This window comes from Perna viridis, chromosome 15 (genome assembly GCF_037379345.1).
Source record: "Perna viridis isolate PV_CMFRI_1.1 ecotype Kerala chromosome 15, ASM3737934v1, whole genome shotgun sequence".
NCBI classification, from domain to species: domain Eukaryota; kingdom Metazoa; phylum Mollusca; class Bivalvia; order Mytilida; family Mytilidae; genus Perna; species Perna viridis.
In genome coordinates this window covers 20934696-20948925 of record NC_142459.1, presented here as the reverse complement: position 1 = coordinate 20948925, position 14230 = coordinate 20934696, and the positions used below count along the sequence as shown (strand labels likewise).

At 32.4% G+C, this 14230-nt stretch overlaps 1 protein-coding gene across 2 annotated transcripts; it reads right to left on the bottom strand.

The window, feature by feature from the left end:
• Window positions 1-523: 523 nt before the first annotated feature.
• LOC148597434 (uncharacterized) lies at window positions 524-13744 on the bottom strand. Of its 2 annotated transcripts, none has more exons than XM_088562724.1 (3): window positions 13559-13744; window positions 9703-9847; window positions 524-9023 (listed from the first exon to the last, which is right to left on the bottom strand). In XM_088562724.1, the coding sequence occupies exons 2-3, from the start codon at window positions 9844-9846 to the stop codon at window positions 8052-8054; spliced, it is 1116 nt and encodes a 371-aa protein (XP_088418850.1). In that variant the 5' UTR covers window position 9847; window positions 13559-13744; the 3' UTR covers window positions 524-8051. The 2 variants fall into 2 exon arrangements, with proteins under 2 accessions (XP_088418850.1, XP_088418851.1); XM_088562725.1 differs by having other exon boundaries at window positions 13467-13603.
• Window positions 13745-14230: the final 486 nt, after the last annotated feature.

The following is a 14230-nucleotide window of genomic DNA, read 5'->3' as shown; positions in this document are numbered from 1 at the left end:
TCAGAGCTTTTTTTGCTTTCTAGTCATCTTGGCCAAAGAACATATCGACCACAGTACTTTTCGGCCATAGTTTTCAATATTTTTCTGGTTTCATTTTAGTTAAAAATTTACAATATAAAAGTTTCAACTGTTGAAAATGCATAATACAGCTGCCAAAAATGTTATACTTCGATCAATCAATCAATTAAATATTTCCACACCTATCTGAAGTGGTTTTAATAAAAAAAAAAAAAAGCTGTCTTTTCCGCCTTTCATGCACAATAATCCAAAAAGGAATCATCTTGTAACTTCGAACAAATCGGGACTTTTCTTTTGGGGTTTATATTTTGGTGTAAGAGTAGTCATTATTTGTAGTCTGTAGTACCTGGTACAACTTCTTGTTTATAATCTTGATAAATGTCAAAGTAAATAGAGTGTTTCGTCATGACACTGTGTGCAACCTTTTGTTTTGCACATGTTTCAGTTGCATGTCGCTTTCAGTGGCGGCTTACAGTTAAAGGGGTACATAAAATAAATCAGAATATTCGAGACAGTCATTTATTAAAATATATACTAAAGCAGTAACTTTAAAAAACAACCTATACAGAACATTGATATGTCATTCTTTTACCGCTATAGAAAAACATAGAAAAATCATAATACAAAACACTAAATTCTGGGTTACATCTAAAGGATTTGTTACAAAAATAGCTGAAATGTTCAAGTATAAATTCACTTTGACTGTGTGACACTTAAAAGGAAAATTTATTAGAAAAAAAAACTATAAAAATATACAAAAAGGACTTGAATTCATAATTTAAGGAAAAGTATGAACATATTCATGAGATATGATTTGGCATGTATTCACTATGTATAGAAAATGATATGTTTGTTTTAATCACAGATTAATCATTTAATCACAGATTAATCATTTAATCAATAAAGACAAAGAAAAAGGTAACCCAGTGTGGACTCATCAGTTTACAAATGAAAATTAAAAATAAAGAGCCATACAATAACAGGATAAAAGGATTTCAGAACAAATTGTAGGATTTCATGATACTGGGTTTGATAGAAATAGGACCTGGCCAGATTCTCTCATAATACTTAAAAATAAGAGTTACTCAAGAGTTTACCAGTAGTCAATTTTATGGAAATGACCTCTTTTTATCATGGAATGCGAAGCAGAAATAAAAATTAATGCAGAACAAGAAATCTGTGAGCTATGGCTCCCTACTAGTCACTAGTGATATCCCCAAAGACCATAAAAAAATCACAACCAATTAATTTCTTATCAAAAGACAAGTAATTAAACAGATATAAAAATATAAATAGTGCATATAAAACTGACAAAACATAGCAATATCAGCATGTCAAAATGAGTATCAAAAAAGTTAGGCAATTCAAAGTTAAATTCTTGTATCTCAAGCCATATTGTTTTATATATATATATATATATATATATAAAGCAATGAGGGAGTGAGGCATTTCTTCTTCCATTTTTATTGGGCCCCCCCCCTCCAAAAAAAAAAAAAAAAACCCAAAAAAACAAAAAAAACTGATGAGTGCCTTCACTCTCTACACTTTGGCAATGAAAGGAGAGTATGTAAATAGAAAATATCTTATTAATTGTAATACCAAATAATTTAGATAACTTATGAATTAAACACAATAAATTCGGTAATCAACAAAAAAGTGAATGCTCTCTAATATGTATACACAATATATTCCTTATTTACAACTTTTGTTATTTCTTTCTACTTCACTTATTTTATTTCTAAATATTTTATGTTGTGACTAATCTGTCAATCTTTATACCATTGTACACAAAAAAAATTGCAACAAATGTTTTTCGTTTTTTGAAAACACCTGAAAGTCATAAGAAAAATTTTGACTAGCAAAGTAACTCATGAAAAACAATCAAATAAAAATCATATGGTATAAATAGGCTTTCAATAGGATTTCACATATGAAAAGAGAATGGTTTTCAAATGATTTTTGAAAACGTATTATTTCATATTTTTGAAAGCACAAAACATATATTTAAAGATATGAGAACGTATTATAGTGCAACTTTTCATGTGTGTCAACAGCTGTTATCAGAATAAACAACGTACACACGTCTTGTGACGTTTAGGTTTCTCGCAAGCATGGTAACTAAACACATACTACACAATCACATAATGCATGATAAACAAACGATTCTATTGTGCGTTCATAGCCAAAATTGATGAGGATGCACTACTGTGTTTTTTAATAGAGAATTTGGCAATAACAAGGGACACAACTCTTAAAAGGCAGCTTTGAGAGAGATAAGACGGACCTGAGAACCAAAAAGTTAACTTTAAATGGCCTTATTTTGCTATTGAAAAATAAAGGAATGTTGAATAAAAGTAATAAAAAACAGTTACAAATGTAAAGGTACAAAGTTCAACAACTAATCCTTATCATCAACACAAACCAGAAATGTTTTGATCAGAGATTAAAATCCCAAATTTCACCCTACATGGCTTTTTGTTAAGGAGGTAGGCCAAAGGTAAGGGCACAGCTCTTACAAATCATTGGAACAATTGCATTCAGTATATGACATTGATCTCAAGTGAACATCAAAGTAACTTGGATTGGTTTAATTCCGTTTGAAGCAGAATAAAATGAATCCAAGTTTATTAGAAGCTTACATAAATTTGATGTAAAGTGCTGAATACAAACGTTCCAATGATTTTTAAGAGTTGTGTCCCTTACCCTAGGTCTACATCCTTAATTTCAGAAGTAACAAGCCTTCTGATTGGTTGTATAAAAATTTTGTCCATCATGTCATGGACCAAATTTTGTATTGTGACTGTAACGTCATCAACCTTTTTGATGATATACTTAGATTTAATACTAAAATAAAATTATAAGGAATGTTAGTCTTTTTTTCAGTCTTTTTGAAATAACCTCAATACCTGTGGTGCTCACTTAAGATTACCTGCTATGCAGAGTGTGCACCACAACCACGACCACCAAAAAAAATATGTCATTTCTTAAATGATGAAAATAGTTCTCTAAAAACTTTCTACTGTATAATTTAATTACATAAACAAATGTATATACATGTAATAAAATCACAACCAAACAGTAAAAAATACAACCATTCTGTTTTCTAAAGAAAAAATCCTAACAAAGGTATGTCCATAGGGCATTCATTGCCCACCATATATATTTACAGTATCATAATGTGTTAAAGCATTCCAATAAATAGGGTGATAAAGTGCAATCTGAACAAATTTAGTCACAAAGTATTAAAAATACATGCTAAAGTTCCGTTAACAAATTTCAAGTAATTTTAAAGATGGTTACCCATGTTTTAGCTCTTGAAAATTTACTGGACAGAATTACTTATTTATAAGACAACAGCAAACTTTACTACATAATGCTCAGCTTAAGAAGCACTTTTACATGTTTAACAAATACTTTATACAATTTTGCATTGAAGTATAAGGAGAGGGAACTGATTACTTTGTTAATTATGACAGACTACTTTCTGAACTTCTGAAAGCCCTGCTACAATTATAACCAATGACTGATGGTGGGATTAAACAAATAGTTGACAATAAAACACTAATTATACCCCATACCACAAATTTATATATAATTTATAAAAAGACAAAGAACTATATGATATATTTATACAATAAACAAATATATAAAACTTTTAATAACTTGTATATAAAAAATGTATGTATGGCTTCTGTATACAGTGAAACTGTCTAAACCAAGACTGATGGTTTTGCTCATTTTAGACAGATGTTTTGATTACACAGGTTAGAAATGTATTAAAACAAACATAACATACTTTAGAATACTGGCAGTTTTCTGTGCCACTCAAGGTTGGGTGTAGATGAAGGGGTATATTAATTTATACCAGTTTCTGGCCCTGCTATTTACTGAAAATTTTAGCTTATCCACTGAAAAGACTTGCTGGCATATTTTTGTGATAAAAAGATGACTGAACACAGTCAAAAATGATATATGAACAGTTTCAACAATTATGTGTTAAAATGACGTCACAAAGTTTCCTGCAAAGAAATGTACTGAAACTGGAAAAATAAGTTTTATTGTCGAAGAAAGCACCTATTTCACTTATTTTGCAATATCTTATCTGATTTGACTAAGTTTTCTGGGACAGATTTGATATACACCATACATATTCATGTGTATGTATCATTGTGTATAACAGTTCTTTATGTGATGTAACTACAATATATAATACTTCATTGTTCAATGTATTTGTTACTGACATAGAATTACTGTTCAAGCCCCATAACAGAAGTAAGAAGTATTTTGACTGGATGCAATACCTTAAAGTAAAAAAAATGGTAAAATTGCCTTTAATGAATGCATGCAATATTACCTTCATTTACAGTTACATGTATATGGCACATTAATTAAGTTTCTCATATTGAGGGGTTTTAATAAGTATTAAAGCTAAAACATAGTTTTTCTCTTTGCAAACAACACATTTTAATACAATAAAATTACTAGTACATGTAAATGAATGGAATGTTTTATAAACATCATAAAAAATAAATCATAATACAATACCAGTGATACTGTGAAAGTATCACTGTTTGTGGGTTTCGTAGGTAGGCCAAACCACAAAATTTGGTTACCAACGAAAAAGAGATTTCCACTTGAGTGTACACTGAAAACTTAATAACCATGAATTCAAGAACCCACAAAATTGTGTTTCTTCTGTAATCCACAAAAATTGGTATTCACGAATTAAAGTACTTTCACAGTAGTTTACTCAACAGGCAAAAAACAACAACAAAAAAACTAAGATATATGAGAAACGCAAAAGTACATTGTATGTCACTGAGTCCTATCAAAAATGTCCTAACAATGTCATTTAATGTGAAATAAAGTGATAGTATGGAAGTACGGAAATCCTGATTTCCATCTCACATGACGTCACGTCTCATGGAGCTACCCATACAGAAGTTGTTATTTTCATATCTTCTTCACTAAAAAGCCTTAATTATATGGTCAACAATAATTATTTATATTCAGACAATTTTTTGGGGGGTTTCAGACATTCCATAAGAGTAGGCCTTCCTGGCTTTATCTTTAGCACTATAATTAAGCAAAAAAAATGTCAAGAAACACCAAACAGTGACAAAAAACCATGAAGATGTCTAGAAAAAGAAACAAGAAGGCTTTTTTTAAATATATCTTACACCTGCCCCATATTAAAAATTGAACAAAGCTGACATATATTACAGTTCTATTGCAAACATTTACTTGGACTTCATACAGTATGGTATGTACAGGCTTATTGCATCCATTCCATCTGTCTCTCTGGACATTTTCAGAATATTATATAAACTTGCATCAATTAATCTACATATGAAACTACATGTTTAAAACCATAAAATACATGTAGTAAATGGTACAAAGTAATTACTTTAATGCTCTTAACGTCATAGCATTATATGCCAAAATACATCATACAAATAACTGATTTACAGAACCAAATAAAGTGACATAACTCCAGATTCTATTTCAAGTTCATTAGTGATTCCTATCATCACAAAAACCATCATGAATGTCTCTGTTAGTACAGCACATATTCCATTAGGAATTAAAATATTATATAAGTGTTTTTAAGTACTGGTACTACTCCATCTAAGAATCCAGCAAAATGTGTATAAGGTATGGCACATAAAGGAAAAATAGAGACCTTGGTGCATTAAGTTATTAACGAAGTATTTATACCTGATTACCTCCAGAAATAACCATTGACTTGTTTGAAATGCACTATGGAAAAATTGCAGGAAAATCTGTCTGCACTTTATTTAAGCAGTAAAAAAATATCCACAACACAGATGCTTCAGGATAAACTTAAATTGCTTTTCAATTGTTTTCTAGATGTTTTGAATATATCTGAGGCAAAAAAGACCAAATTTAGAATTATAATGTGCCACCCATTGCCAGATTCTTACAAAGAATTGTACATAAAAAGATTTAAAATGCATTCATGCTTAAATATACCTTACAGTTGATTACTGGTAGACACTTCCCACAGACTTCATCAAGATGCAATAATAAGCCTTAATATACATGACTACAAATTTCCATCCAAATAAAAATAATACACATTTAAAGCTATGGCACCTTTAACATTTAACAAGAAGCAAAACTTCAATAGACTGAATACAGACAACATAAACATATGGATTTCTTATATCATAATCACATATTTTTAACTACACTACTGTCAACCAAAATTTTAATTTCTCCACTCTTCACAGTAGAGTCACTCATATCCTCCACTGTGGAGGTAAAAAAGTAAAACCAAAGTAAAAACTGGGATAAAATTGCTCCAATTCAATAATTTTCAATATTTAAAATTTATTTCTGTCAATTACTTAGATGTTATTAGACTGCTAGAACCATTAAATATACTTTAGTATAATGGCAGGAGAAGTTAATTACAGACGATTTCTGAAATGGTGACTCCACTGTGGAGAGTGGTGACACTGTGACTCCACTCAAAATATCTCCACTGTGGAGAGTGGAGGCACTGTGACTCCATTCAAAATATTTCCACTGTGGAGAGTGGAGAAATTGAAATTTGTGTTGACAGTAGTGTAAGTATGTTCAATAACAAGATAAATAACAGCACATCTATAAATAGAACACACAAAAAAAAAACCACCCACTTGTGTACCCACCGATCACAATTAATTATTAAACCAAAACAATCAATAGAAATTTTAAATGCAAAAATTTCTTTTAAACTTTTTACTTTTTACACATTAGTTAAATCATAGTCAAATATGCATTTCCTCCCATTAAAAATTTAATTTGAACCCATACAACTTTACTGAAGTTATTGATTCAGACATTATAGCATACCAAGAAAAACTAGAGGCTCTGAAGAGCCTAAATCAAGTTTCAAAACATTGGCACCTGTAGTTTCATAAAAAGTTCAACTTGTGGCCAATTAAAAGCTTAGATGGCCATGATAGCCTCTGGCACCTATCTTGTTAAAGCTTAGATGGCCATGATAGCCTCTGGCATCCATCTTGTTAAAGCTTAGATGACCATGATAGCCTCTGGCATCCATCTTGTTAAAGCTTAGATGACCATGATAGCCTCTGGCATCCATCTTGTTTAAGCATAGATGGCCATGATAGCCTCTGTTTAATCAAATGGAACCAAAAGTGGATCTTTTAAAGAAAAAGCTAAAATTTGGAATGTAGTTTTATTATCATTTGCCACAAATTTTGAACGATGATATGCAACTTATCAATTGATCAAAAAAGATTTCACAGAGTATGTACAATATACAGTTACCTCTATGTGCCCTAAGTGTGAGGGACAGACAAAGGGAGTTCAAAAACTAGAACTGCTTTCACTGTTAACAAGGAAGGTAAAAATTACTTGACACATTCTTAGCCCTATACATGTAGGACTATACAAAATAAACCATCCATTTTCAATACCAGTGACATTATTGACAATTATTTGTCCTTCAGCAAGAGTTGCCTTAACTTTAGAGCACAGATTTTGTATTGATTAATGGGCAATAAATCCTGTCAATACTGAGTTATCCATTGAACCTATAACCTTTATTTTTCACTGAACTAATTGGAGGGTGGGACTGGGTGAAATAATGATTGTCTGAATGTTACACAGTGATATATGTGTAAAAATGTTTACATAAACAAACAAATTATGCAGAAAATCTTAATTGCAAAAGTAATCTCATTTATATGTTCGCTGGTCTATCATGTTTTAAGAACTCATACAAATCTATATCAAAAGTATAATTAAAACAATTAACTAAATACTAGTAAATATAATATCAATTTAAAGCCCACCAAATTGGGATGTCAGTGCAAGACCCAACAGGGTAGTCAATGACATTAAAACCCCCTTCTGTCAAAATTTAAATGAATGTGAATATACACATATAATTAACATGATTAAGTTGCTACCCAAAAAGGCTATCGTGACCATGAAGAATGTAATTAAAACATGGCAAACCGTACATAATTTTTTTTAAGTTCTCAAAAAAATTAAAATCAAAATTCCTTAAATTCAGTGGGAAAATCAAGTGAAATTGGGCCTCTAGGTGGAATCTTCCTTTTAAGATCAACAGTGACTGAGCCATTTGTAGAAACAAAAGGAGGGAGCTTTGGAAGCGTCTCAAATCTAGAAGACCATTCTGTGACAAGGGTACCAGTAGCAGGCTGAAGTGCATGTCCATGGGCATTCATACCATTCTCTTTCCAGTTGACTGTAAAACCTTTGAATTTTGGTTGTATATTTGGATAGACAACATACTGTTTGTACTTCAGATTGTAAAAACTATACCAGATAGACCACATGTTGTCTGGTGTGCCCTTCTTCCTTGCCTTAGAATACCAAACTGAGGCAATGTTGTCAGGAATGTTGGGAGAAAATGATACATCATCTGTCATTTTGTTGTACCATAATATAAACTTGTGCCATTGCCGAAATTTTGGTGAAAAACCCCAAGTTCCAGCCATAGGGTACAAATAAGTTAAGTATTCAGAAGACACATTTATATTCTCAAGAGTTTGAGGCCCAGAGTGAATGGCTTGGGCCCCTTGGAGAGAGAAGCCTCCAATGATATCATCATCTTCATATGTTTCATGGGCTACCTTCAACCACCTATAGAACTGAGGCGACACTGTCAGGTCATCTTCTAGAAACACAGCGATTTCCCGTGGGTTTGCCAAAAATTTCCAAGTTCTAATCCACTGTTTTAATACACCAAAATGCTCACCATGTGCATAAACATTTTTGTCTCCAGCTTTGAACACAAATTCCCTTGCCATCTGATATGTCTCATTATGAATTTCGCCACTGGGAGATCTGTCCACCCAAATATCCAAGGAGATTCTGTCCCCTTTATAATCTGCTAATGCTATTGATTTTAAAAGTCGTTTTAGTGATGCAGGTCGATTATATGTCAAAACAATGATTCGTAAATTTGGGGATCTTCCAAATATCGCAGGAAAGTCTTGAGGCTGAAAAAAATTTTAATTCTCAACAATAACATGAATTTCAACTAGCTAAAATTTAATATAAGATTCCAGCAGAAAATTCAAAAAAGTTCTAGATCTTTCAAATTCAGTTCAAAAACACTCGAACTAAGTGGAAGTATTAACTGGGTAAGAGCCTTTAAAAAAGGGTCAAGGAGACTGGTTCATGATTAGCATGAAGAGAGCGAAGAAAAATCCTGCAAATTGGCTTTAAATTTTTGTTTTAATCCATACTAAATGGTAGGGTTAAAAAAACTTGCTAAATCCATAAAATATAGCAATTAAATATTTCTTTATGCTATTTGGCAAAGCTGTAAGGCCTCCAGATTATCCTGTCAGGAGCACATCCCCTCCTGAAACTCCAACTGGAGGATTTCTTTTTGGTCCCCAACCACACCAGAAATTTGGAAAATTTTTTCCAGTAAGTGTTTCAAATCAAATTAGCCAAAAAGTACAGAGAATTCCACTGTTAAAGACTTATACATGCTTTAGAATGTGTGTACATTGTGCATAAGAGCTTTCAGCCATTCTAATTTATGGTTCAATTCCTTTTAAAAGACTACCCCTTTTGTAAGACCACTGTCATGTCAGAAATAGAGTGGTCTTTCGAGAGATGACTACAGTAGTGTAGCAATCATGCATCTTGTAACTTATGTAATCTTACCATGTCCTTAAAAGGGTCATGATCTTCTTGTGGCTGCACTCCAGGTGTATTATGTACAAGGTGTAAGAGGTACCAGCACAACAAAAGAGCAAGTACAATTGAGGAGGGGAACCAGTTGGTTCTTATCTTCCTCCATATACTCATTCTACAAATAGAAAATAAAGAAATAATCCTGTCATGAACTTTATTGTTTTCAGATTTGACTGACATGCAGGAATAAAAATTCAAACAGGCATCAATTATAGCAGGGGTTTTATTTGAAACAAACATTTTTATAATCTAAGCTAGGAATGAAATCCCACAGCTTAGGTTTTAGCTTGAACATATTTTTATTTACAAATATCAAACATATGTACAAAATAGGATTCAGAGACAAGCATTGTACTTAATTAATCCATCTTCTTATCAATACTAAAAAAATATACATATAAACATGCTTAGAAAATAAGAAACATCATGTATATGTACTATTATGTCATAAAATATAGATATTGAAAATGGAAAGAAATTAAATGAAAAAAAGTACAATCGTGTTGGAAAGAATGACTGAAGTATATTGAATAGCACTTCAACAAGTGTTTGCTTAGAACAATGTATTTTTGAACAAATTTAAATGCAAGAATATTTTCATCCAATGTTAGAATATCTGACCAATACAATACCAAGTTTACATTGATAAAGTAATAAAGTTTATTTAAGCTAGTGACCACATGAACAGTGTCAAGTCTACAAGATTTTGTAGGAACAGATGCTTGTTAAGGGAGCTGCTGTTCATGTAAAGTTTTGCATACAGAATCTGTCCTTGTTTTGTCCTTGTATAGTACACTAAAGCTCGAGTTTCAAACCATATTAGTCAGTGAAACAACACGTCAGTCAGATTTTTTCTTAGCGAAATATAAAAAGTGTTCCACCCACCCATCTAGGACATCATATACATATTCTAGTTATTAATGCGTACAGAGAATGAATGACCTGGGTGTGAAATTCACCCATCACAGTGAAATTTATCTCAATGATCTATGCAAACACCATGAACACTGATAAATATTTATCAGCAGAGTTCACGAGGACCCAAGCCCACCCTACACCCGGACCTCAAAAATTAATTGGAAACCCATGAAAAATACAACAGGGGAGTCCAGGGGTCTTGTGAACATCCTCAATTTAATTGCAGAAATCTACAATATGTAATATGATTACAGGGGCGGATCCGGACACTTTGAAAAGGAAGGGCACCAGACAGGGCTCCTCGGAAAAAGGGAGGTGCTTCGACGATTTTACCTCCCACAGTCCACCACTGAATAACTTAACATGGGTCTGTCTTTTTACTCAAATACACTCAAATTAACATGTAAATGTCTTGAAATACTATTGAAACGGCAGTTAAATAGATGTTCAGGGCAAATTAATCATAAATATCCTAATATTTATGGCTTATGCTTTGATCTTGCAAAGTTGTAAAACATAGATACAATGAAGGATATGACACGAATTTCTGTACTGGATTTCAATGTCCAGCATAACTGATATTTTATTTGAAAGAAAAATGTCTGATGTTTATGATTACTTTGCCCTGAACATCTATTTAACTGCCGTTTAAACAGCATTTCCAGGCATTTCCATATTGATTTGAGTGTATTTGAGTATATTTAAGTGTATTTAAGGAAAAAGACAGACCGACTTAACATGAGGTCAATTAGCCGAATTTGATCGTTGAAAAAAAAAATGCAATCAACAGTAATATGCCATTAACAGAAATTGTCATTTCAAGGGAATGCACCTGCTATTTTCAATGTTTAAGTTGGGTATATTCTTTACTCATAGCTAATTAGATTCCTGCTTTAGTGTCTTGTGAAAAAAAAGAGAAAATATTGTTGTAAAAAAATTCTAAAGAAAACTGAGTATTTCACTGACAATGTTTGGTTGTTTTACCCATTTAGATAAATTTTAGTAAATTTTGAAATATACATATGCAGTTAAGAAGAATTTTTCTCATTTTAGACCTTGTGCTATGCAAATATGAGGATTTTTTTCACATGAATAAGATGGGAAATGTTTTTGTTCTTTGAGTTTTTATGCAATTAACAGAACAGATATGCAATTGGGTGGAATCCACTGTAGTCAAGCTCCAGGAACTGCATTACATCCCTGTTATGTCACAAAACCAGCTAACTCATTTATTAAGTACATATCATTTTATCTTTTTTCAAAATAAAGTTTATCATAACCTAAAGAAGATGGGAGATCTGCTTATACGAGATCATTACGCCCTGTAACATCATGTTCACATGAAGTCAGGTGTGCTTTTTCGAGCTATCAAAGAAAAATATTGGTAAGACTTTTGTTACGGGAAGGTCCATTTAGCTTTCCGTATTTTTGGTTTTATTAAATTAAAACTATTGATTTTGATAAAATTTGATATACATTTTATCCAAGACATTTCATTCATTAATCATTCATTACATCATCAGTTCATATTAACTGACGGACCAAATTTAAAAGTCAAATGCACCTTAATTTGAATGCACTCTTGCATGAAAAATATCACCTTTTTACTAACTGCCTGTAGTCATTACATTGTATGGGCATGCGTGGAACAGAGTGGACTGTTTTGCAACAGTGCCCTGTATTTTCAGATTAGTCAATTATAAATACAAAAAATGTTCGGAATTATTTAATAGTTCAATACGAGAAATGTTAAGCTCACTATTGTAATTTTATTTTATTTTCAGAATAACAAATATACAGGACGACATTTTTCTTAATGCAACAAAATACCCCGCAACACTTTGAAAGATTAAACAAATGATAACTTTTGTGATCAACTAAATTAAAATCAAACTTATATATTACTGTTCTTATCTAATCTTATCTATTTGTATCTACTCAAAATTATCTAATTGCGGTCACCAGACCTTGTCCATGTTAGTTTAATTGTTGTTAATAAAAGCTTACAATTTGCTGTTTTGAAGTCCTGTTTTAAAATGCTTCAGTGATAACAGACTAGATAATATAAGAGTCAGCATTGGGTTTTTTTGCAGAAAAAGCAACTTTTAAATTTGTGTCCCCAGCTTTGGGAATTTCGATTGTTACACCCAATTTTTGGGACTGCTAATGGATTATGAGGCCCCTAAGCAGCACTAAAACATATAGAAGAATCATCACTGTAGATCTTACGAGACCGGTTTCAAATAATCCACTGCTTTGATGGCAAGAACCAGTCCCTCAACCACCTTGTACAATTATGTCTTTGGCTTGTGCGTCGACATTACCTTCAAGATCTTCTAGTTGGGAGTCTGGCAAGCATGTTTGTGAAACTCCCTTCATCTCTAGAATAATAGTCACTTGTGATGAGTCTGGCTGCTTGTCTGCACTTGCTCTAATTTGCTTATGTGCGGAATGGTAAATAGGTACCACATGATAGCTCCGTATTCCATCATTGATCTTACTAGTGAGATATAGGCGAGCTTTTCGCAGTTGTATGTGCAGTAGTACAAGTGAGGTAGTCTAGGACTCATTTTATAATTTCAAGGGTAAAATATACAAAACCAAGGCCTAGCCCTAGGCATAACACTGGCCAAACTAAAAGCGGAGTTGTCAGATGTTCTTACCCACGGAGGCGACCAAGCAAAATAAAAATTAGCCTCCTAGGACGACATACTTATTCTGAACCAAACCTGAAGTATCAATATCCAAATAAAATATGTTTACGATGGCAATGTCAGACGAAATTTTGACTTTATTCAAAACTGTGTTACACTTACAGCTTATACACGTTCGTGGACAAAAAAAAATATCGACTTGACTTTGTGGTGTATTTTAATTCATTTGTAAACCAGTGTCATTTTCAGCTTACTTTTAGATGGTCCCAAATCAATGCGTGTTTGTCTCTACAATCAGCAGGGGATATCATAGGAAAAGGGGAAGGAAACAGAGAAATATGCCGCAAGAAAATGGCGATTATTTCCTCTCGGAAAAGCTTTGGGTTCTTTAAAAATGCCCGATAAATATATAAAGTAACGCTGTGTTCTCGCTAACGAGATGTTCATTTCATTGGCTGTAAACTTAGCCGAAATATAAACGAATATTGTAATTAGCCACGTGCATAACAGCTTTTGTTTTAGGTTAAACCTGTAGATTCGGCATCCTTTATATAATAATTTACATGAAAACTGATTTATTCAACGGGTCATAGTTTTCCTTTACTCGTTTGTCTACCCCGGACTTGACTTTTTATGAGCAACTCGGCGGGTGTTTCTAGAAAAGCAGAGGACGCTTACCCTACCGGTGCACCTGGTCCATGCTCCCAGTTTTTAGCGGAGTCCGAGTTGCTCATTTACTTTTGTTACTTTGTATGTATGATTTTAGTTACTTAATGTTCTTTGTTGTGTATGTCTGTTTTCCGTGTCTGGTCTTTGTCCCTGGATTACATTCTTTTGATTACCGCTATTACCTTGGTTCCCTTGATTACTCTTACAAATAATATTCAAACCGTAGACATTTATTTGAAAATTTAAACAAAGCAAGT